The sequence below is a fragment of the Mytilus galloprovincialis genome, chromosome 1, assembly GCF_965363235.1.
Source record: "Mytilus galloprovincialis chromosome 1, xbMytGall1.hap1.1, whole genome shotgun sequence".
Lineage (NCBI taxonomy): Eukaryota > Metazoa > Mollusca > Bivalvia > Mytilida > Mytilidae > Mytilus > Mytilus galloprovincialis.
The window spans coordinates 58130714-58158225 of NC_134838.1; the positions used below are offsets into that span (position 1 = coordinate 58130714).

The following is a 27512-nucleotide window of genomic DNA, read 5'->3' on the forward strand; positions in this document are numbered from 1 at the left end:
TACCGAGGCAAAATATATTCGCCGAACGTAGCGAGGCGAAAAAATTTTGGCGAGGGGTCTGGGTTAATAACGCAAAATCGTGCATTCTGAGCGTTTCCCGGACTCTTTCTTACATAGAAACGCAAATTATTTATAGCTATTTTTTCGACAATATTCTGGTCTCAAAGCAAAAACATAGATTCATTGTTATTTAAGACTTTAAAGTTTTAGGGAAATTCAAAACATTAAAAGACCGATATGTAGGATAAAGCAAAAATCGTAATTCTCATAATCATTAATACCGGATCTGTCTGTCTGTTCTTGTCTTGTATTGTGCTGACTTGAGATTTTTTTATGACTAGATTTAAATATAGTGACAGTCATTAGTGCAGTACATGTAATATACGTTAAATACTAGTATTGCTCAAGTCGACACTAGGAACCATATTGACCTTGTTTTACGGTATTTATGGTTCTTTCATTATTGAAGACCCTCCAGCAACTATCTAGATGAAGAACAGGAATAAAAACTTTGACCATTGATCATTTGTATTTTTTTCTATACATTGACATTGTGTGCGATTAGCTTCCGTGTACGTGTACTTCATATTCCTTTATTTTCTGTTAAAGGGTCTGAACACGACTTAATGCAAACGTAAAAGGTCATATGGCAATACATTGATGTTTTTTTCAACAAATGATTTGATACCGGGAAATTGGTGGTCTTACTTTAATTTAAACCATGTCAGCTATCTAGTTTAATCCACAGGCGCTTGGGTATACTATATGATAGTTTTTTTGGTTTTTTTTTGTTGTTGATTAAGATAATTATTCAATTTTCTATATTTATAATACATATCTATCACTTCTGTGCATATCTCACCTACAGAAAATACATAATTTTGCAATCCATACTGAGAAAAATTGGGTATGATTTTATATACAAGAAAGGCAGTTTCGTATTCTTTGATATCAACTTCAATTCTCCATGCAGAAACAACCACTTTTTTCTGGATCCAGTAGCATCGTATATTCTTAAAATATTTCTCGCATAATGCCTGGACATCGGCGGACATGCAACATTACACAGTGCGACACGTTTACAAATGAAAATCAACACTCAGACTAGTCACTTAGTAGGACAATAAATGAACAAAAGATAAACCCGGCACACAGAAGTACAAACAATAGACCATCAACTCTGAAAACCAAAAGTAAAATAGAAACATGGATTACGAAAAATATGCAGGGGCGATATCAGAGAGTAAAGAGAACTTGCTTCTTGCAAGACATTTTCAGTGAAAACAATTTGATATGAAGACAATCATAAGAAGACAATCTTGTTTTATTTTAGTTTTTTTTTTTTGAAATTTAAAACATGAGGCATTTGCCTCATTTGCCTCAATGTAGTTATGGCCCTGCAAAAAGTGATAGGAAGAGAAAGAAAGTAATACTACTGTAATATTTTGCAGACCACGTGGTATTAATCATGTCACAAGTGACAGCTTGGGGTATTCCTATCCAAACAGTTATCCCCCAACATGCCCAAAGGGCAATTAACACCTATGTCATCACTCTTAATTGTCTATTGTCCGACTAGAAGGGATTAAAGGTGATATAATTTTTATGATCATATATAAGCGGTAATTAGATGAAAGTTCAAAATTTAGGACATGGCTTTGCCATATAGAAACGAGAAAAATAACATTCTTAAAATAATTATAGCGTCGTGGAAATTATTATAGCGTCGCGGTACCGCGATGCTAAAACGGCCTGGGGAGAACACTGCCTTTGGAAATTTTTGTTTATAAAAGGTTGGCAAAGTTTATTTTAATTTTCTCACAAATGGAAGGTCTGTTGGGTGTAGCTAGTATCCAAAATGAAAGTCAGACTGCAGAAATGGGAGATCACAGACCACAGACAGCTGCTAATTTGAACCCCTGTATCATCATAAATTAAAGATTTTAAAGTGTACAGACTATATTTAAAGGAACAATTTGAGACCTCATATCCAGTCCTTATGTCATGATCAATTGAAAAATGTCCTTAGCACTAGTCCAAATAATTCAAATGTCTTAAAAGGCTATTAGAAAATATTTATATTATCTTTTCGAGATGTCATAATTATTTGGATTACAGTAGTTTCTTATTACTGCGATAAACATGATAAAGACCTTTTTCTGGAACGACCCAAGTGGTAGAAGGCAGAAAGTCTTGAAAGCATGCACAGTTTGTCTATATACATGTAAGACTCCTGAGAAATCATAAGGGGTAATGGATATGAAAATCATATTCTGCAGCAGATGTATTGAACAGGTCAGGAATAACCATTAAACAAGGAATAATTGGAATCTGGAGTAACTTAGTTTTCTAGTTTGAATTGTTTTACATTGTCTTATCGAGGCCTTTTATAGCTCACTATGCGGTATGGGCTTTGCTCATTGTTGAAGGCCGTACGGTGACCTATACTGTGGATTCATTTTTATTCGTGGTATACCAATTTTCCTGGGTTTCGTGGGTCACAGCGAACCACGAATTTAAGAATTCAACGAAGAATAATCCAGAGAAATGTGTATTGAGTTGGATGTTTATTTCTGGTTGTGTTATGCAGTTCTAGTATAGTGTTGACTAGCGATAAACATTGTAACATAACACGTGATTTTTATTGAAAGAAGATACAAGTATTTTGATTAAATCTATAATAAATATATCGAATATCAGTGATAATTTACTTTTAAAATTGATTAAAACTATTCATGGAAAATAACTGCAAGTTGTTAATTACCGTGTCATAGTTTGGTTTACCTGTGATTAAAAATCAATAGGATTAAGTACGGGGATATTGCCCGTAGGTAATATTGTTTATGACAGGAACATTTATTTTCACACCTTATACTTATATCACTGTTTATTATATCGTGATTAGGGAAATTAGCTTTCAATCATAAAGTTTTGAATGCCTTATAGAATTCAGACAAGAATTTATAAATTGTAAAACAAACAAATAATTAGTTGTCTCTGCCCATTATTGTAATCGAAGTTATCAATGAACACTTTAACCTAAAATGACCAATTAAGCGAGGATTTTGACAATTCAAAACTTTTTCAATGAATTCCTTCTTTTTTGTTTTATTATTGATCGAACCAAGGATGTTACATATGTATATGATCTCCTAAATCAAAAAGAAATCCATGAATTACGTATCTAATTTTTTTTGTTGTAATCAGCGATCCACGAATTTATGTATACCACGAAACGTCTTTTTTTCTCTGTCCACGAAAATTGATACCCACGAATATAAATGAATCCACAGTAGTTGTTAATGTCTGTGTCGTTTTGGTCTTTTGTGGATAGTTGTCTCATTGGCAATCATACCACATCTTCTTTTTTATAACTTTGAATTCTGGAAAATTGAAAAAATCCCCCCTTAGGCATGTTAGCCATGTGTCACCCTATTAAATTTGGTTAGTTTTCATTATACATTTCTCATCAATTTTCCAGAATTCAAAATTATTCAAGTTTTATACTATCAAAGAAAAACTTCTGAGACAACATGAACAAGTGTAGTCCAAATAATTATGACGTCTGGCAAGGAAAAAAAATAAAATGTAGGAAGGCATCCCAGAAAAAAATTAAAATAGCCTTGCCAGACGTCATAATTATTTGGACTAGGACAAGTGCGAAAGTTATATGACATATCCTCCGAAAAGTCAACTTGTGTCATGTATCAAAGACCTGTATAGCCTAAAGAATCTGAGTGAGATATATTCGAGTGCTATAATAACGTATATACCTTAGATTTTATTAATAGACCTTTGCTTCGTTATAAAAACTGTCCCTTGGATATTTCGGTCTTTCTTCCCCACGTGTGGAATGTAAACTTCCGGTTAGAAGGTAGATCTAAATTAAGTATGCTACATATTTACATTTTTTGTACTCATCCAACACTTTCAACACTGGAATATAAAGCTCCCCTAATAATTATTTAGTTTACATTTTTCGTGTAATATTATATAAGTCAAATCGGTTAAGAATTGTAGCTTTCATGATTGCTAACATCATTGACGTACATACTCGATATAACCGAATCCAGTTTTTATCAACACACTTTACAGACGATCTTTATAAATCTGACATACATGTATAAGACTTACTTATATTCCCCTGTATAAGATCATCTAGACTTATCACTGATACGAATAGTATTATTGTTCTATTAATGTACATGTAGCCTTTTAGGTAAACGCATAGGCGGATCCAGGGGGGGGGGGGGGGGGGGCTGGGGGGCCCGGCCCCCCCTTTCGTTGGAAAAATTTGGTTGATTATATAGGGAATCATTGAAGCATGACTGGAGCGGGCCCCCCTTAGGAAAAGTTCTGGATCCGCCACTGAAACGGACAGAAAGTCACAGGACATAAACGTCACAAATTTGAAAGGACATAAAGTCACAAATTTGAAAGGACAAAAAGTCACAAATATTTGACATTTTGTTTTTTTAACAATTATTTGATCATCTTTGATATTTTTGATAAATTTTGTTTACAAAGATGGTTTATTTGCACTAGTTCAAGAAAAATACTAAAATGTATTTGTAAAAATAAGCGTTAAATTCTTTATAATTCAAAGAAAATAATCAGAAAAAATTAATTGTAACTTTTTGTCCTGTGACTTTCTGTCCTGTGACTTTTTGTCCTGTGACTTTCTGTCCTGTGACATTTTGTCCGTGACTTTTCTGTCCTGTGACTCTCTGTCTTACATTCTACATGTATACCAGTATGCATACAAATATTTTATTGCTGGCATCTTGGAGGGTAGTATTAAATGCCCTCTACCATAAGGCTTCAAACGACGTCACGCTTATGTCAGGCCTAACAATGCTTTCAGGCATTGTCAATCTCGTAATAAAAATAGTTTTTGTCTTTTAACTCATTTCCCCCTGTAAGCCAATAAATATATAGGTTTTCAGAAACCTGATGTTTAGTGGTTGTCGTTTGTTGATGTAGTTCGTTAATGTTTTTCTTTAGCATTAGTCATTTTTGGGGGCCCCTGGGGCTCTTTATATCTTGCTGTTTGGTGGGAGCCAAGGCTCTGTGTTGAAGACCTTACTTTGACCTATTATGGTTTACTTTTACACATTGTGACTTGAATGGAGAGTTAACTTGTCTTTTTGGCACTCACACCACATCTTCTAGTATCTATTTATGATATGATCTTGCTTTATGATGATATTTAGCCTTTATATAGTTCACTAGTTTAGTAGCAAAAAGGTTGTTTGAACATATGAAAAATAAATTGGATTTTGTTAGACTGTAATATTTTCTATCCTCTATTTAGGGATCTTGAATGTGAATGCTGTTTATGACTGTAATGATGTCAGTAAGGAAATTATGTAGACACCAAGTCAAAAAAGTAATGCACAGGACCTGTATGTCACAGACCAATGGAAAGTCAGATGGCTTGCTTGATTATTATATAAAATTGCGAGACATACTTACAAACAAGGACACTCTGGTTAATCATTTGTGTCAAAATGTTGTATTTGAGGATGGTAAGTTATCTTAGTAATTATTCAAACAAGTGTATTTGTTGATGAAGTATACATGTAAGATGTAGTTTAGTACAATGTTTTTTTATTTTAAATTTCCTTTTATTTCCCTTGGTTCTTTAAAGGTGGTACCTAACACTACAGGGAGATAACTCTGTAAAGTCAGCTAAACGTTTTAATTACGTTGTGTTGTAAAGGGAATAATAAGCTTCTCAAAGATCAAAATTGGTGTTTGTCAAACTGCTATATAGGTGTAACATCACTAATTCGGGCCTGGCCAGAAAGCACATACCAGAAAGTAGTACATATTTAACACAAAATAGTTCCTACGCATGGGTGTAACTTTCAAAATATGTAAGATATTTAGGTATTTTTGGCATCAAATGAAAGCTGAAGGACTGGTGATCACTGTAGAACACTTTTGGACTTTTAATTTAAATTATTAAAAAAACTGCACCAAATTTTAAAAAGAGGGTACATTTTGTCTGTTTGTCAGATCTGAAGTACCTGTTTTGGTACATCCGAAGTTCCGGGAACCAGTTCTTTCTTATATTAAAGGTATGTTGATTTTTTCAGTACAAGACACCATAAAGTGTTGCTTTGACATGTAATGATTGCCACTTTATTTGAACTTAAAATAAAAGAGGTGTGCCTGCTTGAAATGGAGGAATTTAACATAGAAAGCAATGGGACCATGAATTAGTGGTCAGTGGCGGATGCAGGAATTTTCGAAAGGGGGGGTGCTAGCCCAGGGCAAAGGGGGGGTGCAGGGGGGTGCAAACATATGTCCCGATTCAAATGCATTGATCGGCCAAAATAAAGGGGGGGTGCGGACCCCCGGAACCCCCCCTCTGGATCCGCCACTGGTGGTGTACTTCCTATAACCAGTGTAATTTTTCTGACAAAACAGTTGGTTCAAAATTTTTGAAATTTTTATATAATTTTTGTTAAAGGGTTAAAGTAAATACTTTGTCAAAATTTTATCAAAATTAAACGAGCCAAATTAATTTTAGTGAAAGTGTTAGGTACCACCTTAATCTTTATATATATATATTTATAATGTTTATGTACATTGTTCATCAAACTTGCTTTTTTTATTTGTACAGTTAATTTGTTTTTAAATTCTATGTATTATTATCATGAGACTTGAATGCCTTAATGTCATGAATGTGTTTTCTATTATGGAATGAACGTCATTGATTATCATGTTTTGGCAAATTGCATGAAACTCTGATTTGAATAAAAAGAAATTTGAGGTATAAGTCTATGAGTATGAAACATCATCAAATACCATCCCAAAAACATGTCTTTAAAAATAATATTTAACCCACATTTGTTATTCATATTTCATAGAAAATTTGACAGGGAGAACATTGAAAAGATAGGCAAAAAGGCATATTTTATAAGATTGAATTACAAGTTCTTGGGCTCTCGATACAGAAGAAGACAATTAACAACAAATTAAATACTTTCCAGTCAAAATGAAAATGTCTCAAAAGAAAAGAACCATGAAAATACTAGAGTCCACCATAAAATTCGATTTGGAAGTACAAATTCATTATTAATTAGGTAAAAACATGAAAAAGAAGAGCAATATTTCTACAAATGGTAATTTTAAAAGATAAGTAAGATATTTCCATAAATACATTTATGTAATTGATACAACATTTAGTATATGAGACAATATCTGAAAAAGTCTAATTTTTGGCAATAAGAAAAAACAAACAAAAAAATTCATTAGACCCCATATTTTAATAGCCCAAATCGAAGAACACACATTGTGGATCTAGGAACTGTTGTCTGTCATTCAAACAATTGTTTAATGTGGAAACAATGGCAATTTTAAAAATCATACAAAAAAATTTAGTTCTTTCCTGTTACCAATGGTTACCAAAGTGAATCAATTTTAAAAAGTTTCTAATAGGAATAAGGAATAAGTTTAAGACACTATTGGTGGTTTACTAGTATATCATGCAATAGTTTATCAAATGCCAATTATTGATTCTAGCATTTGCAATAAGAAAGGTTTAAAAATATACTAAAATATAGTCAGATACCGGTATGTCGATAACATGAAAGAATCTTGAGTAACAGGACAGAGTTGGTAACAGAAAGGATTTTTTTCTCAAAAAAATGCTTTATTATATAGTTTAAGAAAAATACATTATTTCAGATTGGTCACGACAGCAAGCAATGTCATTTATCCTTTGAAACTGTACATGCTGTATGCAAGATGACAAATCTGCCTAGGTAAGGCAGCAACCATTTGATTTTCTGTGGGGGGCTATGGTTTTTTTTTCTGTACAAACTTTTTTTTTCGCCTATGGCGAAAAACAATTTATTTTTTTCGCGACAAGTCGAAAACAATTTTTTTTCTTTCAATTTTAGCATTACATATAGTGGCAGCTGAGCGTGAAACAAACAATTTTTTTTTCTCAGAATCAAAAACAAATTATTTTTTTCTCCAAAAACTGGAAACAAACTTTTTTTTCAAAAAAAAAACCATAGCCCCCCCCCAGAAAATCAAATGGTTGCTGCCTAATGAAAAATTCTAAAATAAATTCCTAATTTCCTTTCTGTTACTATCTACTATTATAGAATTGCACAATGTTCTCTGCTGTTATCAAAAGCAAAAAACCTATTTTTCCATTCAATATACTGTATATTATTTTGAAATTTATTTAATATGGTGATGATAACTTATATTAAATGAAATGGTTGGCATATAGTAGATTAACTTTTTTGATTCATCAGTGAAATTGTCTTGAACATCCTTCCTGTTACTGATTATGGATATGCTGTTACTTTTTATCAGGTAACATGATAGAACGTAACAGAAAGGAATTATGCAGTACTTTTTGTTCATTTACTCGAATTGTGTAGAAGTTTACTTCCATCTACATATCAATTTGATAAGGTACTATAAAAACACATGTACTGTTATAGTGCTGTCAGACAATGAAATATTCCTAGAAGGTACACAAAAAGGCTAACAGGAGAAAACAACAAAATTATTTTTCTCCAAATTTTTTAAACTGGCTGCTATTCACCTTAACATGTGGAGTCATACATTCAGGAAATGATTTTGCATTAAAAGAAATAAAATTTTGGTCTTTCAAAAGTGTCCACAGGTGGAAAAAAACCTAGAGGGAACATGAAAGAAATTACCCCTGGGGACAACACTTAAAATACCCTTAAAAATGCAAAATTTTCTTACATGCTTTAGTTATAACAAAATCAGACCAGTAATAGGGATTTTATATAATCTTGCAGATTTGTAAAAATCGGAAGGCTGTTTACTTAATTTAGATATTCTTTGAATGATTTAATTTTCAGAAAATAACATGGGACAACATGATTTTTGGGGGGTTGACCCTTTAAATTATAATTTTTTTTATTAGAAGCAATATTAAAAAGAATGTTTAATTTGGTGCAGTTGGTGCATTATATACTCTAATTAATACTGAAACTTAAAATTTTCCAAAAAGATGCCTGAATAAAAAAATTATTGCTGGTGAAAGATGGGACATGGAAATTAGACTTTTTCAGATATTGTCTCATATGTATATAACAATCTACATCTGGCTTTAATCACAAGATTGTATGTCAATCTCCAACAGCATCAATTGGTAATTTGATGGTAGCAAATTAAGTTTGCTGGTGACACGTTAGTGGAGCCAGTAAACGAGATTTGCAACCATCAAATCACCAATTGATGCCATCAGAGCTTGAAACACAATATTGTTATCTCCATTCTAATGAAACTGACAGAAACAAACGTTAAATCACACATTTAAAATTTATCATTCATGCACAAACATTTCATAGCATCAATTCTCAATTGATGCCATGAGAATTGGTGACGTTATCCAATCAAAATTAACATTACAAACAGTGTTGCATTAGAATCGCAAGTAGCTCTAAAAATATTGTCATGTAATAACATCATAATTTAAACAATATTCCTCACTATCCTCAGTAATATTTTTGTTATTCTGTCTTCTTTTAATAAATGTTTTTCAGATCATTTGGTTGCTATTAATAAGCCAGCAGGATTGCCTATGAAAGGTAAGGTTAATCAAAACAGTTCACATACAAGCACTCATCTGGTAGAAAATGCCAACACAAAGATTAGTTTTTAAAAGTTATGGATTCATACAAGCCATATATAAGGGCTTGACCATTTTACAGTTTTGTGTTTCTTGTGTGCGTAGGGTTGCCTTAAGTTGCTCATATCCACTTCATTTGAGCTTTGGTGGATAGTTTTCTCATTAGCAATCATACTTCATTTTATTGCACCCTTGTTGCAAAAGGGGCATTAAGTTTGACCCTTGTCCATCTGTACATCCTACGTGCGTACATCCCATAAGTCCCAAAATTGGTTTCCGTTTGCCTGAACCAAATATTATAAAATTTTATACTTAATACTGTAACGTTCAGGGGTTTTCTTGTCAGGATATACACCGGTAGTTACTTTTGTTGGCCTCCGGTGAAGGAAGTAATAATAAAAATCATAATGGAAGTTCGTTAATTGTAATATTTCTATTTAAACAATACATCAAATACAGTGGTTCATGAAACAAAATACGTTAATAACATTATAAGCAATACGGCAAGGTGCATTACTTGTACCAAGTTTAATAAAACAATTCTTCTAGTGCTCGGTGCAAGAAGATCTACTTGGTGCACGGCATTTAAATACTCAGCGTACTCGGTGCAGAAAATCTACTTGGTGCAGCAAAGTTACTTGGTGCACTGCATTCAAATACTTTCACCATGCAACTTTACTTGGTGCAGCAAATCTACTTGGTGCACTGCATTATCACCAAGTACTCTTACTTGATGCAGCAAATTCTAGTTTTAAGAGAGACTGCTAACTGCATGGAGGTTTTTGGAGAGAATCTCAACTTAGGAACATGCGTTCCGTATTTTATACAACGTGTGACGTAATACACAAGTTATTCATAAACAAGAACACGTCACGTTACATTTGGCACGCTATACTCAAACTAAGTATAAACAAATACAAAAAGAACAATTACACATATAAACAAAATAGATATATAGATTTAAAGAAGTCAGTATATAATATAAGGTCAAAGTCAGCTATTTCTTCTGTAAAATACGAATCCGAACACAACAACGGACATCTGCGTATATCAAGTGTGGAATGGAGAACACAGTAAAAATGTCAGCTTTCAAAGCACTGGGGCATAACACTACTTATTGATACACTACACAGATCAAGTTTAAATTTTGGTGGCAACACATTTAAATGATTACTGTTTTAGAGTTATACTCCTTTACAAATGTAAAAAAAATGCTGAATTTTTTGTTTCCGTTCTCTTACTTTAGTTTGCCTCAAACAAATGTTATGAAACTTATACACAATGCTTATTACAATAAAATAAGGATCAATGAATTTTGGTGGCATCACTTATATTGTTCTAGTGTAATGGCCTCTTAAAAATGGAAAAATTGCTGAATTTTTGTTTCTGTGCTATAACTTTAGTTTGCCTCAACCAAATATTTTGAAACTTATACACAATGCTCATTACCACAATACACAGATCTAGTTTGAATTTTGGTGGCGTCACTTTTACTGTTCTAGAATTAAACCCCTTTACAAATGTAAAATATTTGAATTTTTTATTTCCGTTCTCTTATCTTAGTTTTCTTCAACCAAATGTTCTTAAACTTATACACATTGCTTATTTCAATAAAATAAGGATCAATGAATTTTGGTGGCATTACTTATAAAGTTTTTGAGTTATGTCCCTTTATATGCAAGCAGGGGCATCATCTGTGTTCCATTGACACATTCCACATTTATTTTATTATGCCTTGGCCCCAGGGGAGAGGGTAATAAGAGTTACTTGTCCGTATGTATGTCTGTCTGTCCGTAAGTCCAAAAATTGATTTCCTTTCTCTAACTTTATTTTTCCTCCACCAAATTGTATGAAACTTATACACAATATTTATAACCACAAAATACAGATCACATTTTAATTTTTTGGGGCATCACTTTAACCATTCTAGTGTTATGCCACTTTACAATTTGAAAAATTGCTAAATTATTTATATCTGTTCTCTAACTTTAGTTTGACTCAACCAAATGGTATGAAACTTGTTCACAATGCTTATTACCACAAAATACAGATCAAGTTTTAATTTTAGGGGCATCACTTAAACAGTTCTAGAGCTATGTTCCTTTACATTTAGAGAAATTGCTGAACAGATTGTATAGTTACATAAAATTGAGAATGGAAATGGGGAATGTGTCAACTCGACCAAACAGCCGAAAGCCACAAATGGGTCTTCAATGCAGCAAGAAACCCCTGCACCCAGAGGTGTGCCTCAGCTGGCCCCTAAACAAAAATGTATACTAGTTCAGTGATAAGGTACGTCATATTGAACTCTGAAAAATACACAAGAAACTAAAATTAAAAACCATACAAGAGAACAAAGGACCAGAGGCTACCTTTTGTTCCATTTCAAGTCCTTTCATTAATTCTTTTTGTCCCTTAACTCCTTTTTTCTTGAAAAGGAGCACAGTTTGACCTTTTTGAAAAATGTTATGATATTGGGATTTATATACATGCTTATTGATGTTAATATTTTTACTTTTTCAGCTGAAAAGACATCACAGATAGATGCACGTTTAATAGACAATTTTTCCCTGTATCAAGTTATTGAAGATTTACGTCACCATTTTAATTCCCCTGACATGAACTTAGCTTTGCCACTTCCAAGGTATGTGTTATAGTATCACTTGAAATAACTAAAAAAAAACTCTAGCTAAATTGTATGAAACCCCTTATATTCTGTTATTTATACTACAGTCATGGTAGTTGAAAAAAGTTGAATTTTATTATTATACTTCTCTATAAAAGTATAAACCAGTTATGAAATAAGAAATGTATAACAGCATGTTTACTTTCCTCCAACAAAAATATTATCTTTCACCTGCAGCAAAGTGCAAGCATGTACACTTCTTCTTCTTCTTGGTATAAGCCTCCTTTAATTAGGAGCACCTCCAAATATATATGGAGTTTTCCCTTAACTTAAAATTTTTTAAAATGATAAAACAAAATTTCCAACATATGTACAGCACATATAAATAAACAATAAACAATAGAAATGTCATGCAAGGCATATTTACATGGACCTTTTTATAACAAACCATACAAGTATATTCACTTAAGTATGTGACTTAGTTTTATTTATATTTAAAATTATGTTTCATTTGAATTTGCTTTTTAATATGCATAAAATGTACATTAAAAGGAGGTTTCATTTAATAAGATCTATGTATTAAAATAATAATAGTTTAAGATGTAAGAATTTAATAAAATCTAAAAAGGCAGATTTTCTCAGTGGAATGTTATATGTACTTCATGATCAATTGTATATTAAAATTTTTTAAAAAGTTATTAAAACTTGTTTTGTCACCATCAATAGATTTTAAAAGGTTATATAAATGATAAGCACCATATAATAGATGTATAAGGCTGTTGAGGATAGGAGTGATCTTTAAATATTTAAGATTCTTACAATTATTATTAAATTAAATGACAGACTCTGTGTTGGTACAATATATATATGTTACTTATGATAATCATTGTTCTCATTTGGTTGTCAGTTCTTCCACTTTATGATATATGTATCTTTATATAACTATATATATATGCACATTATGTGTTTCTATTTGTTGTCTAAAATTTTCAGTCTCTCTATATGCATTTGAAATAGCATGTTTCTAGTTTTGTTTTCAATGTTTTCCATGAATTTTTCACAGCTATCAAACACCTCCTTGTATTTTGAACAGTCTATTAGCAATTGTACTATTGCAGTTTTGCTCTTGAAGGTGCAGTTCCATTTTGCTGGAGTGATTTTATCAGTGATCTCTTTTCTTATATCAAGGAAATATTTTTCTCTCATAGTACTGAGTATGGGACATGTTGTCAGGAAATGAGTTATGTCTTCATTGGCAGTTTTACATAATTGGCAAGTTGGATCTACTGTATATGGAGTGAATTTATGTTGATCTGCCTGAAGTATGTATGTTCCAGTTATCATTCTAGTCTTGATTATTGCTTTTCTAAGTTCAAAACGAGGCAAATGCTTTATTTTCCAGACTTGGTGATGTTTATTGATCTCGAAGTTTTCCGTATTCATGAATTTTAAGCTAGATTTTCTTTCAGATTCTATTAAGGTCTTGTCCTTCCAAAATTTGTCTACTTTCAGTTTGATAGTTCTTTTCCATTGTTCTTTCTTTGGAACATTACTTTTAAGTTGTATAATGGTTGGAAGTTCATACAGATCTAAGATATCCATAACTCTAGAAAAGAAGCTATTTTTGTTATCAAAATTTGTTGTTATTTGTCTTTCTATAAGCTGATGTATTTTTTCATTTTCACATGTTAGTAGCGCAAGTAGGAGAGACAATACTCTTTTATGAATTTCTGCTTCTATTGGTAGTGCTCCTAACAGTAGTAACACTGCAGAATTGGCAGTTCTTTCTGGAAGAGATTGTAACTGGCGAAGATTTTTTCTATGAAATCTTTCCAACTGTTCAATATCAGATCTGGTTAGAGGTAACACTTCTAATCCATAAATTAACCTTGGAATGACATAAGTTTTGTAGATTTGAAATGAGGTTGGGGGGTCTAGACCATTTGTACCATGACACCCTGATCCCATAAGAGCATATTTAGTTCTTCTTGCTAATTTTATTCTCTCTTGTACATTTATATGACTTTCGTTGTTTTCAGCTCTTGTTAATCCAAGGTGTACCCCTGATTTAGCAATTGTTACATCATTTCCATCAAGTGTCCATTTGTAATCACTTTTTGTTTTTGAACAATCTATGATTTGGGTTTTTGTTGGATGTATGCTGTAGTGGTGTTCATTTGCATATCTTCCAAGCACATTTAGCATTAGTTGTAGTTCATGCTTGTCATTCGATATAAAGGCTATATCGTCGGCGCAAGTTGGTGATCCTACATATATATTTCCTAATTGGTATCCTATTGAATTTTGTTCTAATTCTACTAGGAGATCTTGGACAAAGATTTTGTATAGATGGGTTGATAATATTCCTCCCTGTCTTACACCTTGTTTAATTTGGAAGGGTTTACTTATACCATCAAGCCATTTAACTTTTGTAGTTAGATCAGAATATAATTCTGTTAATATTTTCCAATATATTGGGTGGATTTCTTGATTGAGCATTTTATCCATCAGTATAGTGTGTTGGACTACATCAAATGCTGATTTTACATCCAGAATATTTATATAAAAATTGTCATTCCCCTTTTTCTTCTCATATCTAGCTTCTGAAATAATTAAGCTTGCCATGATTGGCGATAGACCTTTGGTGAATCCAAATTGGAGGTCTGTTTTTGGCTCTATCATCAGTTTGTTTAGAAATGAGTATTCAAAGGTTTTCCCAGTTATTGGTGTTACTGTTATGCCTCTATAGTTACTGGTCTCTGTTGGGTCTTTTTCTTTCTTAAGTACTGGTGTGAGTATACCAGATTTGAAAAATAATGGTACCTTTCTGTGTATCAGAATGTTGTTAAATATTGTCTTCATCGCTGGTGCTATTGTGCTCTTGGCATATTTAAGATGCTCAGCTGTAAGTCCAAATTCATCCGGACTTTTTTTGGTGTTGAGACAATCTATTGCTTTCTCTATGTCTGTGTCTGTAAAGAGTTCAGGATTGTGTTCGTACTCTTCTAAGGCCTCTTGTACATAGTTTTGTCGAATTTTGCATAGATTTAGGTAGGAATTGTCATATATTTCTTCTTTGTATTTTTCTGATTTGTCATGCTTTTGAAAGTGGACAGAATAACTATTTGTTGTTGAATGAAGCCACAAGTTTTGATTGATCATTCATAAAAATTATTATACAGCAGAAGACTAAAAACATAAAACATGCAACAAAAGTAGCATTACCTTAAGTTATATTAAGTTCAGTTTTTAAATATAAAACATTTATGCCTTATATCAAAAGTTTATATCACAATCTTTAAATTTGGGCAAGATTATCTTCCCTCTGCCAATGGACCTTGGGAAAACAATATTTTTTCAAATTAGTAATTTTAGATACAATCTTTTGAGAAAGTCTTGATTATGTGATATTGATACTGTAGGTCATATGTGCAAATGAAAAATACTTGCAACAACCTGAAAGATCACATGGAATTATTTTATCATAATTTGACTAGAAAAAAAAATGCATTTAAAAGTACATGTAATACATTTTGTATTTAAACTCAACAGTATACAGGAAACAAGAGTAGCTCACAAACATTATCTAAGGATGTTTTTTTCTCTTGTTTATATTCTACAGTATTTGAGTGAAATGGTTAGTAGTTACATGTATGTGTATTGGACCACAATTTTGTAGGATTTTCTTATTTCCTTCTAATTATTGGTCAAATTATTTCACAGAGGGATTCATAGTGTAAGTTTCTGAACAGTTTAGGCCCAGACATTGATATTGATTCTATACAACTTTCAGGAATCACAGTGGCATAGTTGTATTTGGAAAGAATCAAGTTATTACTCAAAGTATTGCAGATAAATTTTATTTGGCTTATGGAAATAAGCAGCTGCATCAGCAGTTTCAGTAAGTTTAGTTGTTATACTGTGGATTCATTTATTTTCGTGAGAACTAATTTTTGTGGATTTAGAAACACTTACACTTTCATGGATATTGAATTTGTGATTTTGCCAAAGTCTGCATACAAACCAATGAAAAATTTGCAATTTGTTGAAGATTTAAATTCGTTGTTCACCTGTTTCCATGAAAACTGGTATCCAGCGAAAATTAATGAATCCACAGTAGATAAAATGAAAAATACATATTTTGTGACTGTTCTATCCCCACACAACAAATTAGTTATCCATCATTTTGCTGAAATTGCCATTCCATTGTTGTTTCCCTTAAATAATCTCAAAATGTTACAATAGAAAGAATTTTATGAGTAAGCATTGTCACTACCTTTAAAGATATGCAAAAAAAGTTTGAATCTATGACCAAATGACAGTATCCAGAACAAAAGTTTAAAAATATTTACTTTATTTTTCCGTATTTTACTGATAAATGGACTTTTTTCCAGTTGAAAAGAAGATACAGTCTGGTGTTAAGTTTGTTACTCATCAATTACTTTGTCATACCTTCATAAAATTTTATAAAATTATTGCAGAAGATTTTTAATGATTTAGAGTTAATGTTTGAAGCAAACTTTTGAAACTTATTTTTTCTTTAAAAATATTTTTTTAATTTTTGTATTTTTAGTTTGCTATGTATTGGGAATCCTGATAACCTGTTAGAAGAGATTAAACAAATATTTCTGAAAAAGAAAGAGATTCAGGGTAAACTTGAGGTATTTATGAATTCAAGCAGTTGTTCACATTTGAAAGGAGTAGGTTTGGTAAGGGCTGATTTTAGCCTCAAATTTCAGGTTCATCTGATGAAATTTTGGACACTTTTTAAACCCTTTTTTTTAAAAGTGTCTACTTCAGTTGATTCCATTAGTTTTTGTGCAATATTTGAACTGATTGAGTCATTAAAGACACTTAAATTCAAGCTTAGATATGAAAAAAATGATATGTCACTTTTCAGATGGTTTTTGTCAAAAATTAACCTTTATCTATGTTATGTATTATTATCAAATACAACTTACATTTGAATATTAACGAACATAAATGCAGCCACTTCCATTTAAAACAAAAAACATCTAAAATTTAACTCTAATGATAAAATTGTGAAGATTTCAGTAATTTAGCATGACTTACTGATGCTAGAACTCGATACATGTGCATTGTATTGTCAAAAACAGCCCCTATTTATGTAACATAAGTATTCTACTTTCCAATAAAAAGCTAAAAGTTTACATTTTAACAATTTTGTAAAACTACTATATTTTGTTTGGTTTCACTCATCAAGAATGATTTTATTGGTATTGTAGAAAAAAGCCAAAGTTGACCGTATGTGGGTTTACCTCTTCTTTTTAGGTCCTTTCTAGTTCATATAACTTCTTAAATATTCAAGTAATTCTACATCCATGGCTTTCAAACGTTTTTGGCTTTGAGGGCTACTGATGAAGGTAATTTCAGAATAAGGATTCAGACAAATTATATTATAAAGTATTTCATGATGAATTTCACTGTCCAAAAAAATTTGTTGTAAGTCAATTTTGCTTTATTTACTATGTAAAACATTATTAAAAAAAATTAATTTACATGTAAATAGCTCAAAAATAAGAAGTTTTATATAACATTTTTGGTGTGAATATAATAAGTACCTTGGCAGATAAGGATTTGAAGTAATGCATAAATTATGTAATTCAATTACCTGCAGACATCATGACAGATGGTCAGACATTAATTGTATATAATCAGATTTTCCTACATCAAGAAAATGGTAATAAAATCATGGTTCATAAATATTTAAATGCTCATTTTTGTATTTCTTTGTACACAAAGAAAATAAGGTTAGATGTTTAACACACTTTTTTTGGGTATTTGTATTCACTTCCCATTAACTGAACAAATATAAATCATAAGATCATCCTAGTTCTTATCATTTAACATGTATTTATCATAGTGTACCAAATGGTTTAGCTCCTCCTTTAATTTGAAGCGAAAGTTCTTATATTATGTGGACAATGATGATAACCTCCATTGTCCCTTTACCATACATAAAGGTACTTGAACAAATTTCCCCAAGAGCAATCTGATTAAAAAACAGATCCTTCACCTAAGACAAAACTTCCTTACCTTATTTATTTCAGCAGTTTTCAAAGGAAACTTGTTCAGAAAGATCCCTATGTCAGATAATGATTCAGCCTCTTTGAGGTATCTTGTTAAGAACTAAATAAATAAAATAAGAATAAATAGTGTGTTGATTTCAGATGATAAACATGATAAAAGGTAAAACTTTCTTACCTTTCCAACTCTCTTTATTTTTAGTTTTGATGGCAGGCAAAAGTCTGTCTGTTTGCCTGTGTCTAATCAACCATCAAAATGAAGCAAAGTTGACTTTTCTTATATATCAAATCAATTCAAATCATTTTATTGGTGTAAAATCAAAATATTGGATTGTTACCAAGACAAACATGACCATGATGACAATCATTACAAACATACAATATTGAAATGTAAACAACATTCATATTCTATAAGACATTTAGCTATATATATATTTAGATATTTTGAAGGAATACATATGTCAGCTTATTTTAGACCTCTTCAAAATTTGTAGGTTTGTCAATTTTATCATTCTTAAGAATTTGAGCACAGGAGATACCAAATATAGATTACTAAAGCAGTCTTTGTGCTCTGCCACAGACACACTAACCCAGCTGGCAAAAAGTGCTGTGGAGCGTGCAAAAATCATCTATGCAGGCCAATTGGAGATAATTAAAATCAAAATAAAATCAAAAGTTTATTTGTGAATATAAAAAAAGAAGATGTGGTATGATTGCCAATGAGACAACTCTCCACAAGCAACCAAATGACACAGAAATTAACAACTGTAGGTTACAGTACTGCCTTCAACAATGAGCAAAGCTCATTTTACCTAGCCATCAGCTGAAATATTTATTTTGAAACAGAGTTAACCTTGAAGAAATAGTAATTGAAGTAAATGAAAATAACATTTTATAAATGTGGTGCATTTGATGACAGGGCAGTAACTAGACATCAGAAGCAGTCATGGCAAGAGGTACGGTGGCCACCATGCAATTGAGGCCCTCATTTGAAAATTGTAATATATGGGTCTGAAATAAAACTTGTTAAGTTTTTTGTTTAATATGTTTACCATATTTTAAAAGAACTAAATGAGGCTATCAGAGCTGATTGGCTAAAACTTGCTCTTAATTTTTTTACTATTAAAAATGTATCCATTTACAGTAGGATATAGATTTGATAGTTAAAAAAGCAAGAAAAGTGTTTGTGGTAAAAGTTTTATTAAAAATAACACATTTTAATAACATTTAAAAAAGCCCAAATAGTGGAGCTAAGTCACTGTCTGCCACTAAGATCTCATTATTGGATAACAGCTTTTGCGTTCACTTGCCTGTCTGTACGTTTGACATGAATCATGGCTCAAGTTTAGCTGCTGAACCATATAATCTGTCCTCGGTCATCGTTGACCTGACCATGTCTTTAAACTTTAAAGGGCAGAAAAAGATCTCTCACACAAGCAAGAATCAACCATCAATGTCAATAGTAGTAAAGATCCTGATGGGAAATAAATAATTGCAGAACCAAATGGCGATGTTTTTTAGGCGGAGAGGGTTTTACTTCACGTTGTTAAAATAGCTTTCTCCATTTTCTTACTTTTGCTAGAAAATCAGACACCGCATTTGCCTTGTTTGCCTTATAGGTAGTTACTACCCTGGAGGAGTTTTCTGGATTAATCATCATGATATCCTTATTGTTACAAAATAAATTCATTTTACATTTTATATAGTCTATAGAGGTGAACAAATTGTCAGTGAATGAAAGGAAAAAAGGACAAGGTGTTATATGCACATACCAGATAAAAACACTGTCAAAAAGACTGGAATGTGGATATGTGGAACTAATGACTAACACATGTAAGTAGAAATAAACTAGGATTTATAGATTGTTATCATACCCTGCACAACTTCAATACAACAAGTTAATATGGAAAAGTAGACAGTGAGTTTATTTGGTGGAAAGAATATATGCATGAAATTAAAAACCCCACAAAAATGTGCTACTTTAATATGTAGAGGCTAGTGATATTTCAAACAGAGAAGTCGGAGTCAATGTAGTATTTTGCTGATTTACAAGACCACTTTACACTCTTTAAAAATAGTTTCAACTTATATACATGCATTGAGCACCAAGAATATATTTCAAACTTACAGTTTAATACTGTGGATGTATATAGCATTTAGTCACTGTAATGTTCAAATTCAGGTTACAGCAACTAATTAATTTTGACCAGATGTAAGTGAAATTGGTCACATATGTCTAGATCAAAGAAGATGGTACTAGATTGAAACAGTTATGATGGTACAAAAGATTGTCCATCATCATTTGATATACATACTCATATACTTGATTAAGAAAACTAGGACTATAATATAAATTGACAAATTTAAATTCCAGGGGTGCACTCACAAGCAGACAAGTTTTTAATAATTCTATTTGTCAAAATGTGTCTCAATGAAAGCTGGCTTATGAGGGCAGTTTGAATTAATTTTGGCCTCTATATAACTATATAAGATGTAATGCAAGAAGATTGCACCTTTAGAATAGATATTTATAAGATATGTAAGTGGATATAATGCTTGTAAATAATAAATAGGTTAGCTTCATAACTATCTGCTTAAATCAGCTGAAAGTTTAGACCAATATTGTCTGGAGAAATTTTAATGCGACATTTACATGCTGGTTTGTAAAACATGTAGAGATGCAGTTTGCATGATAATTGTGTGTGGTCAAAATTGTTTAATGATTTACATTTTTTGTTTATCTTGTAGCAAGATGGGATTGTTGTGAACTGTTAATGACTCAGAAATTAGCACCAATTCTAGGAGACAACACATACTCCAACAGAGTGGCACCTTTACTTGGGCAGTTAGTGTGTGTAGACCCAGAATTAGCTGATAAAGGACCACAGGTATGTTTTTTTGCATTTATAGAACATGTAGACAAGTAATTTCTTTTTTATCAGACTGTTATTTACACATGATAGATTTTAGTTTTGCATACTGGTACTTGATATTTTTGAGATGAGTAAAAATCGTTTTATGCTGGCTGATAAGAGTTTTTTTTAGCTCCAGATAAATTGTATGTAGATTTGTGATTTCATTTCTGGTACAACTGACTCTTTTATATATATTTTATGAATATAAATGATTTTCAAACCTTTGTCAACACTTCAAAAACTACTTATAGAAATTAAATATCAAAGCATGTACAATAATTTATGCACTTTGGACATTTCAAGGAACAACAATCATATATACGTATCTGATATATGACATACTGTAAAAGCAGAAATTTTTGTGGAGGATTTAATTTTGTTTATTTGGTGGAAAGAATATATCCATGAAATTAAAAACCCCACAAAAATTTAAACTACATATAATATCCCTTCCATTTAATGGAAACCCGAGAAATTAAATCTCCATGAAATCTCATATAGAGACATAACCAGGAAATTTTAACCCCATGAAGATTAAAGTTTCTACAGTATATTAATTGTGAAAAGACATGGAACAATCATTTAACCCTTTCCCTTTCATGCATTTTAGACCTTTACTTATCGAAAATACATTATCGAAGTTTAAATGAATACAGAATTCGCATCAATGGTCATACACATGCCATGTTGGGCTCAAATGAAAGATAATTGATAAAATATTTCAAAAAATTAAGTTTAAAGATAATTCGTAATTTTTTGGTCACATGGTATATTTCCAAAAGTCAAGTGACTGTTGGAGAAAAAGTGAAAAAATACGAAATCTTTGGGCAAAAAGTCGTGCAGAGACATATTGGTGGGCTAATAGGGTCAGGTTTTGATGGAAACACAATGCCTGGAGTCTGTTGAAGCCATATAAGTTATCATAGTGGTATAAATAGACGCACAACGTGCTATAGGCCTTGAAATATCGATGTCCGTAACATTCAAAATAATTGATTTTAGACGCTCTTTTTGTCCGATTGCAAACTTGGACCCTAGTTATTTGTCTAATTCGTTTTCAATCAATCAGCAATCTAAACTTTGTTTTTACAAGGGAAAATTCATTGAATTACCAATGCTAGCTTGATCTGGGACACCCTTGAACGAGCCCGATGGAGCAAAGTGGGTAAAAAAAGGGGGGGGGGGCAATTTTGCACACACACATTCTTTTAAAAAAAAATTCGTAGGTTTCCTTTTTGAAATTGAAAGTAAAGTTAAGTTAAGTTACATTTGATATAGGAAATTATTTTTCCAACTCTGGCAGTGAGATTCGAACTCTCAATCTTAGCGCCTTGGGATAGATCAGCGTACCCCTGCGCCACTGGCATGGTAGTGAATTTTTCGAAATTTAAGTACTTAAGTCTACTACTACAGAAGAAATTAAAAAAAAAAAATAATAATATAAAGATTCTTACCCAGTTTGTTTCCTTTTTGGAATTATGTGTTCAGATGATAATTTTTTGTTGCCGAATGCATGATTTTTACGCAAATCTAGGAGGAATCCACTCTTTAAACTGTCATTTTTTCATTGAAATATACATGTTCCTTTATTCAAACAAAAGTGTTTTCAACTTAAGTATACCGCAACACTTACGAAACCATGTTTTGTTACATCTATTTCAACTTTGCAAAAAAAAATTCAGGATATTTTAACGGTTTTTGTCTCTTTTCTCATAATATCTATAAGAAATGACTTTGGATTTTTAGCGTAATTCAAGTTTGTGATTGCGCTGCTACACTAAAAATTACATTTGCAACTAGTGTACAAGTTAGAACTATTAGTTTAATACTATTCTTCAAAAACCCACTGCACCGTTATTGAAAAAAGACATAAATCCTCTTAAAAGAGCAGTTTTCTTTGCACTTCTTTTTGAGAATATCCCTCAAAATTCGAAGAAAAATAAATGGTTTTTACAAAAAAATTACACATCAGTAAGGGTCGACTTGTTTATTAACTAATAATGATAGAGGTTTGATGCACATTAAATCGCATTGCTGGTTATCTGAGGATTAATTTGAGCCCTTAACCACATCTGTACGTCAGCAAATGGCGATTAAACAAGTCTAAATGTCCAAAAAAAATCTTGAAATTGGTTTCACCGGTAAGCTGTACCGGTGTGAAAGGGAGAGGGTTAAGTGCCAGTGTATATTTGGAATCAGGCTTGCGATAGAACATGACAAACAAAAACCCACTCAAGTTGACATTAATTTATTTTTAAAATGTATCATGATATATACCCCATTATAAAATTTGTTCTTGAATTCAAGATATAATTTGGTTGAAATTAATAATTAGAGGGATATTACTCTGTAATTTTCTATGATTAATACCAAATGGAAACTGAGGTTTCTGGAATTACCAGACATGCAGAAACAAAGGACTTACCATTTCTTATTCAGGATGATTAGGTCAGTGTATTTTTAGGCCATGCTTTTTTGATTTTTTTTAAATTGTCTGATTCTTACAAATATAAAAAAGGAAGATGTGGTATGATTGCTAATGAGACAACTCTCCACAAGAGACCAAATGACAGACTGGCACTTTAAATACTTTTATCATTGGATTTTCTTTTTTCAGAAATTGCCAACCAAAGTTACAGACCAGCTAGGAATAAGCACTGAAAACATGCTAAAAATGCCGCTGCATTTACATAGATCTAGAGTAGAACTTTTAAAATTTCCAACAAAGAAGTCAGAGCAGATGACATTCTATTCTGATTTACCTGAGTACTTTAAGACCACTTTAAAATTATTAAAGCTAGATGTAACTTGAATGCCTGTATTATTTATTTTTACGTGCATATTGCCTTGGTTTGGGAAACTTTGGGCCAATCTTATTTTTTTGCCATCTTTATATAAAAAAGTGTCTGTGGTAAATGTCAAGGTATTATAATCAATTTTACATTCAGTGCAAAAACTTAATGCAGAAGAAAAATAAGCTTTAATACAATTAACTAGTCTGTATGATCTGAAAACTCTAAAATGTTTTGATTGCCATTGAACAAGAGGAGTTTTTTAAAGCAGGTGTACATGTGAAGTTTATATGACAACAATTTGTATTTAGGCCCTCCAGAGTTTATGCTTTAGTACTTAATTATACTGGGAGCTTTGCGTCCTTCCTACATCTGTCTAAGACTGAATTACCTCAGTCAATCTGATTGTATGAGTCAAGAAGTAGTGTCAAAACAATAAACAGCACCAACAAGTAATGAACTTTAGAATTACAATAAAGATATTATCAAACTCTATAGTGTAATCAAAATAAGGAAGCAGAAATGACACACACAGGATGGAAATGAACTATGTATAAAAAGGAGAAAAGGAAAAACAAAATATAAAAAACTGTGTTTAAAAAACCTCTAATGAAATCAATTTTTAGTTTAGACACACACACAACAATACAGAATGATTAAGTTACCGAGAGTCACACAGATACTGAGATATGGTCTGCTTCCCCATGAGACAACTATCCACCAGTATGACCTTCAGAGATAAAAAAAATCCCATACTATATTGTTGGCTATAAAATGCTTCCACATGAAACGGGACACAATTCAAATGAAAAAACGGCTGCATTTTAATTTAAAACAATTTTTTTTATGAACTAGAGGCTCTCAAGAGACTGTGTCGCTCACCTTGGTCTATGTGCATACTAAACAATGGACACAGATAAATTCATGACAAAATTGTGTTTTGGTGATGGTGATGTGTTTGTAGATCTTTCTTTACTGGACATTCTTGTTGCTACAATTATCTCTATCTTTAATGAACTTGGTCCAGTAATAACAGTTGAAAATATTTTCTAAAAATTTACAAAAATTTATGAAAATTGTTAAAAATTGACTATAAAGGGCAATAACTCCTTAAGGGGTCAATTGACAATTTCGGTCATAGAGACTTATTAGTAGATCCTATTTTGCTGAACATTATTGCTGTTTACACTTTATCTTTATCTATAATAACAATCAAGATAATAACCAAAATCTGAAAAATTTCCTTAAAATTACTAATTCGGGGGCAGCAACCCAACAACTGGTTGTCCAATTTGTCTGAAAATTTCACGGCAGATAGATCTTGACCTAATAGACAATTTTACCCACGTCAGATTTGCTCTAAATGCTTTGGTTTCAGAGATATAAGCCAAAATCTACAATTCACCCCTATGTACTATTTTAACCATGGTGGCCGTCTTGGTTGGTTGGCCGGATCACGCCACACATTTTTTAAACCAGATAGCCCAATGATGATTGTGGCCAAGTTTGATTAAATTTGGCCTAGTAGTTTCAGATGAGAAGATTTTTTTAAAAGAATACTAAAATTTTTGAAAATGGTTAAAAATTGACTATAAAGGGCAATAACTCCTTAAGGGGTCAACTGACAATTTTGGTCATGATGACTTATTTGTAGATCTTACTTACCTAAACATTATAGCTGTTTACAGTTTATCTTTATCTATAATAATATTCAAGATAGTAACCAAAAACAGCAAAATTTCCTTAAAATTACCAATTCAGGGGCAGCAACCCAACAACGGGTTGTCCGATTCATCTCAAAATTTCCGGGAAGATAGATCTTTACCTGATAAACAATTTTTCTTCATGTCAGATTTGCTCTAAATGCTTTGGTTTTTGAGTTATAAGCCAAAAACTGCATTTTACGCCTATGTTCTATTTTTAGCTGTGGTGGCCATCTTGGTTTGATGGCCAGGTCACCGGACACATTTTTTAAACTAGATACACCAAAGATGATTGTGGCCAAGTTTGGATTAATTTGGCCCACTAGTTTCAGAGGAGAAGATTTTTTTAAAGGATTACCAAGATTTACGAAAAATGGTTAAAAATTGACTATAAAGGGCAATAACCCCTACAGGGGTCAACTGACCATTTCGGTCATGTTAACTTATTTGTAGATATTACTTTGCTGAACATTATTGCTGTTTACAGTTTATCTCTATCAATAATAATATTAAAGATAATAACCAAAAACAGCAAAATTTCCTTAAAATTACCAATTCAAGGGCAGCAACCCAACAATGAGTTGTCCGATTCATCTCAAAATTTCAGGGCAGATAGATCTTGACCTGATAAACAATTAAACCCCCATGTAAGATTTGCTCTAAATGCTTTGGTTTTTGAGTAATATAAGCCAAAAACTGCATTTTACCCCTATGTTCTATTTTTAGCCATGGCAGCCATCTTGGTTGGTTGGCCGGGTCATCAGACACATTTTTTAAACTAGATACCCCAATGATGATTGTGGCCAAGTTCGGTTTGATATGGCCAAGTAGTTTCAGAGGAGAAGATTTTTGTAAAAGTTAACACCTTCGGGCCAGGTGAGCTAAAAACAAATTATATGAAAGACATAACCCAACAACAACCACTGATCATCATTCTCTTGACTTCAGACAGGAACAAAAAGAATGAGGCAGGTTTTTCACGATTTATATGATTATTAGCATATTAATATTGTCCAAAATATATAATCTGTTTTCAAGCATTACTTTTTTTCAAAATGTCTGAATCTATCCCAGGGGATAGACATGTTTGTGAGAACTGAATCATCTCTTTGACCTGGGACAGTGGTGAAACAACACAACACAAAAACAAACTGTATAAATCAGTATCAACTGGCTTAACTCTAAAGATCTATTTCATGCACAAAAGCAACTTTCAAAAACCAATAAGTCTTTTCAATCCCTGTTGAAAAGTTTTGTTAATTTCTTTCTCCTGAATATTCTTTTTATTCCATTAAAATGTTTTTTTTTACAAACAGTAGATGTACACTGGTAGACAAAATGGAGTAAAGGTGATGTTGGGTGGATTATTTTGTTGAATCTTACTCTTGCAGGAATCACTTATCATTTATTTTGTCACAAAAATGATGTTAATCTTGACTTGTATCAACATACATTAATAAGGGTACATTTTTGTAAAGATAAATGGATATTTTTAGCCTGTAATTCAGTGGTTGTCGTTTGTTTATGTGTTGTATATTTGTTATTCGTTCATGTTTTGTACATAAATAAGGGCGTTAGTTGATCTTAGTTTTCTCGTCTGAATTGTTTTACAATGTCATTTCAGTTCTACACAATTTTTGAAATTGCAGGTATTTTAATATTTTTGAGTGACGACTTATACCATTTTTGCTTATTATCTTGAGATTTGTAATAGAAAGAGTGAAACTCTGAATAGCAAAAACGATGAGCAAGACATTTTAAAAAACCTTTGTCATCAAAGTCGAAATTGTCAGTC

General features: G+C 31.8%; 2 protein-coding genes across 6 annotated transcripts in view; one reads left to right on the forward strand and one right to left on the reverse strand.

Annotated features, from left to right (window-relative positions):
- The window catches only part of LOC143079677 (protein LLP homolog), a 28624-nt gene extending 10214 nt beyond the window's left edge, over positions 1-18410 (reverse strand). Inside the window, exon 1 of one of the 2 annotated variants that reach the window (XM_076255168.1) lies at positions 18318-18410. The gene's annotated coding sequence lies outside the window, so the exon portion shown is untranslated. Of the gene's footprint in view, positions 1-3773; positions 3881-18317 lie in introns of those variants that run through there. The other variant, XM_076255160.1, reaches the window with a different exon arrangement.
- LOC143079647 (pseudouridylate synthase RPUSD4, mitochondrial-like) lies at positions 4087-24035 on the forward strand. Of its 4 annotated transcripts, none has more exons than XM_076255134.1 (9): positions 4087-4182; positions 5315-5528; positions 9549-9593; positions 12158-12278; positions 16054-16161; positions 16834-16921; positions 20014-20140; positions 21056-21195; positions 23840-24035. In XM_076255134.1, exons 2-9 carry the CDS (start codon positions 5330-5332, stop codon positions 24032-24034), a joined length of 1023 nt encoding a protein of 340 aa, XP_076111249.1. In that variant the 5' UTR covers positions 4087-4182; positions 5315-5329; the 3' UTR covers position 24035. The 4 variants fall into 4 exon arrangements, with proteins under 4 accessions (XP_076111249.1, XP_076111233.1, XP_076111240.1 ...); XM_076255118.1 differs by having other exon boundaries at positions 4090-4121; XM_076255125.1 differs by having other exon boundaries at positions 4179-4201.
- The last annotated feature ends 3477 nt before the right edge of the window (positions 24036-27512 follow it).

Excerpts from the sequence above, each read along its gene's own strand:
- LOC143079647 (XM_076255134.1), top strand. The coding sequence starts at position 5,330 with ATGCTGTTTATGACTGTAATGATGTCAGTAAGGAAATTATGTAGACAC. Across the intron at positions 5,529-9,548 it reads AAATGTTGTATTTGAGGATG|ATCATTTGGTTGCTATTAAT; the intron begins GTAAGTTATCTT and ends AATGTTTTTCAG. Across the intron at positions 12,279-16,053 it reads TTAGCTTTGCCACTTCCAAG|GAATCACAGTGGCATAGTTG; the intron begins GTATGTGTTATA and ends TACAACTTTCAG.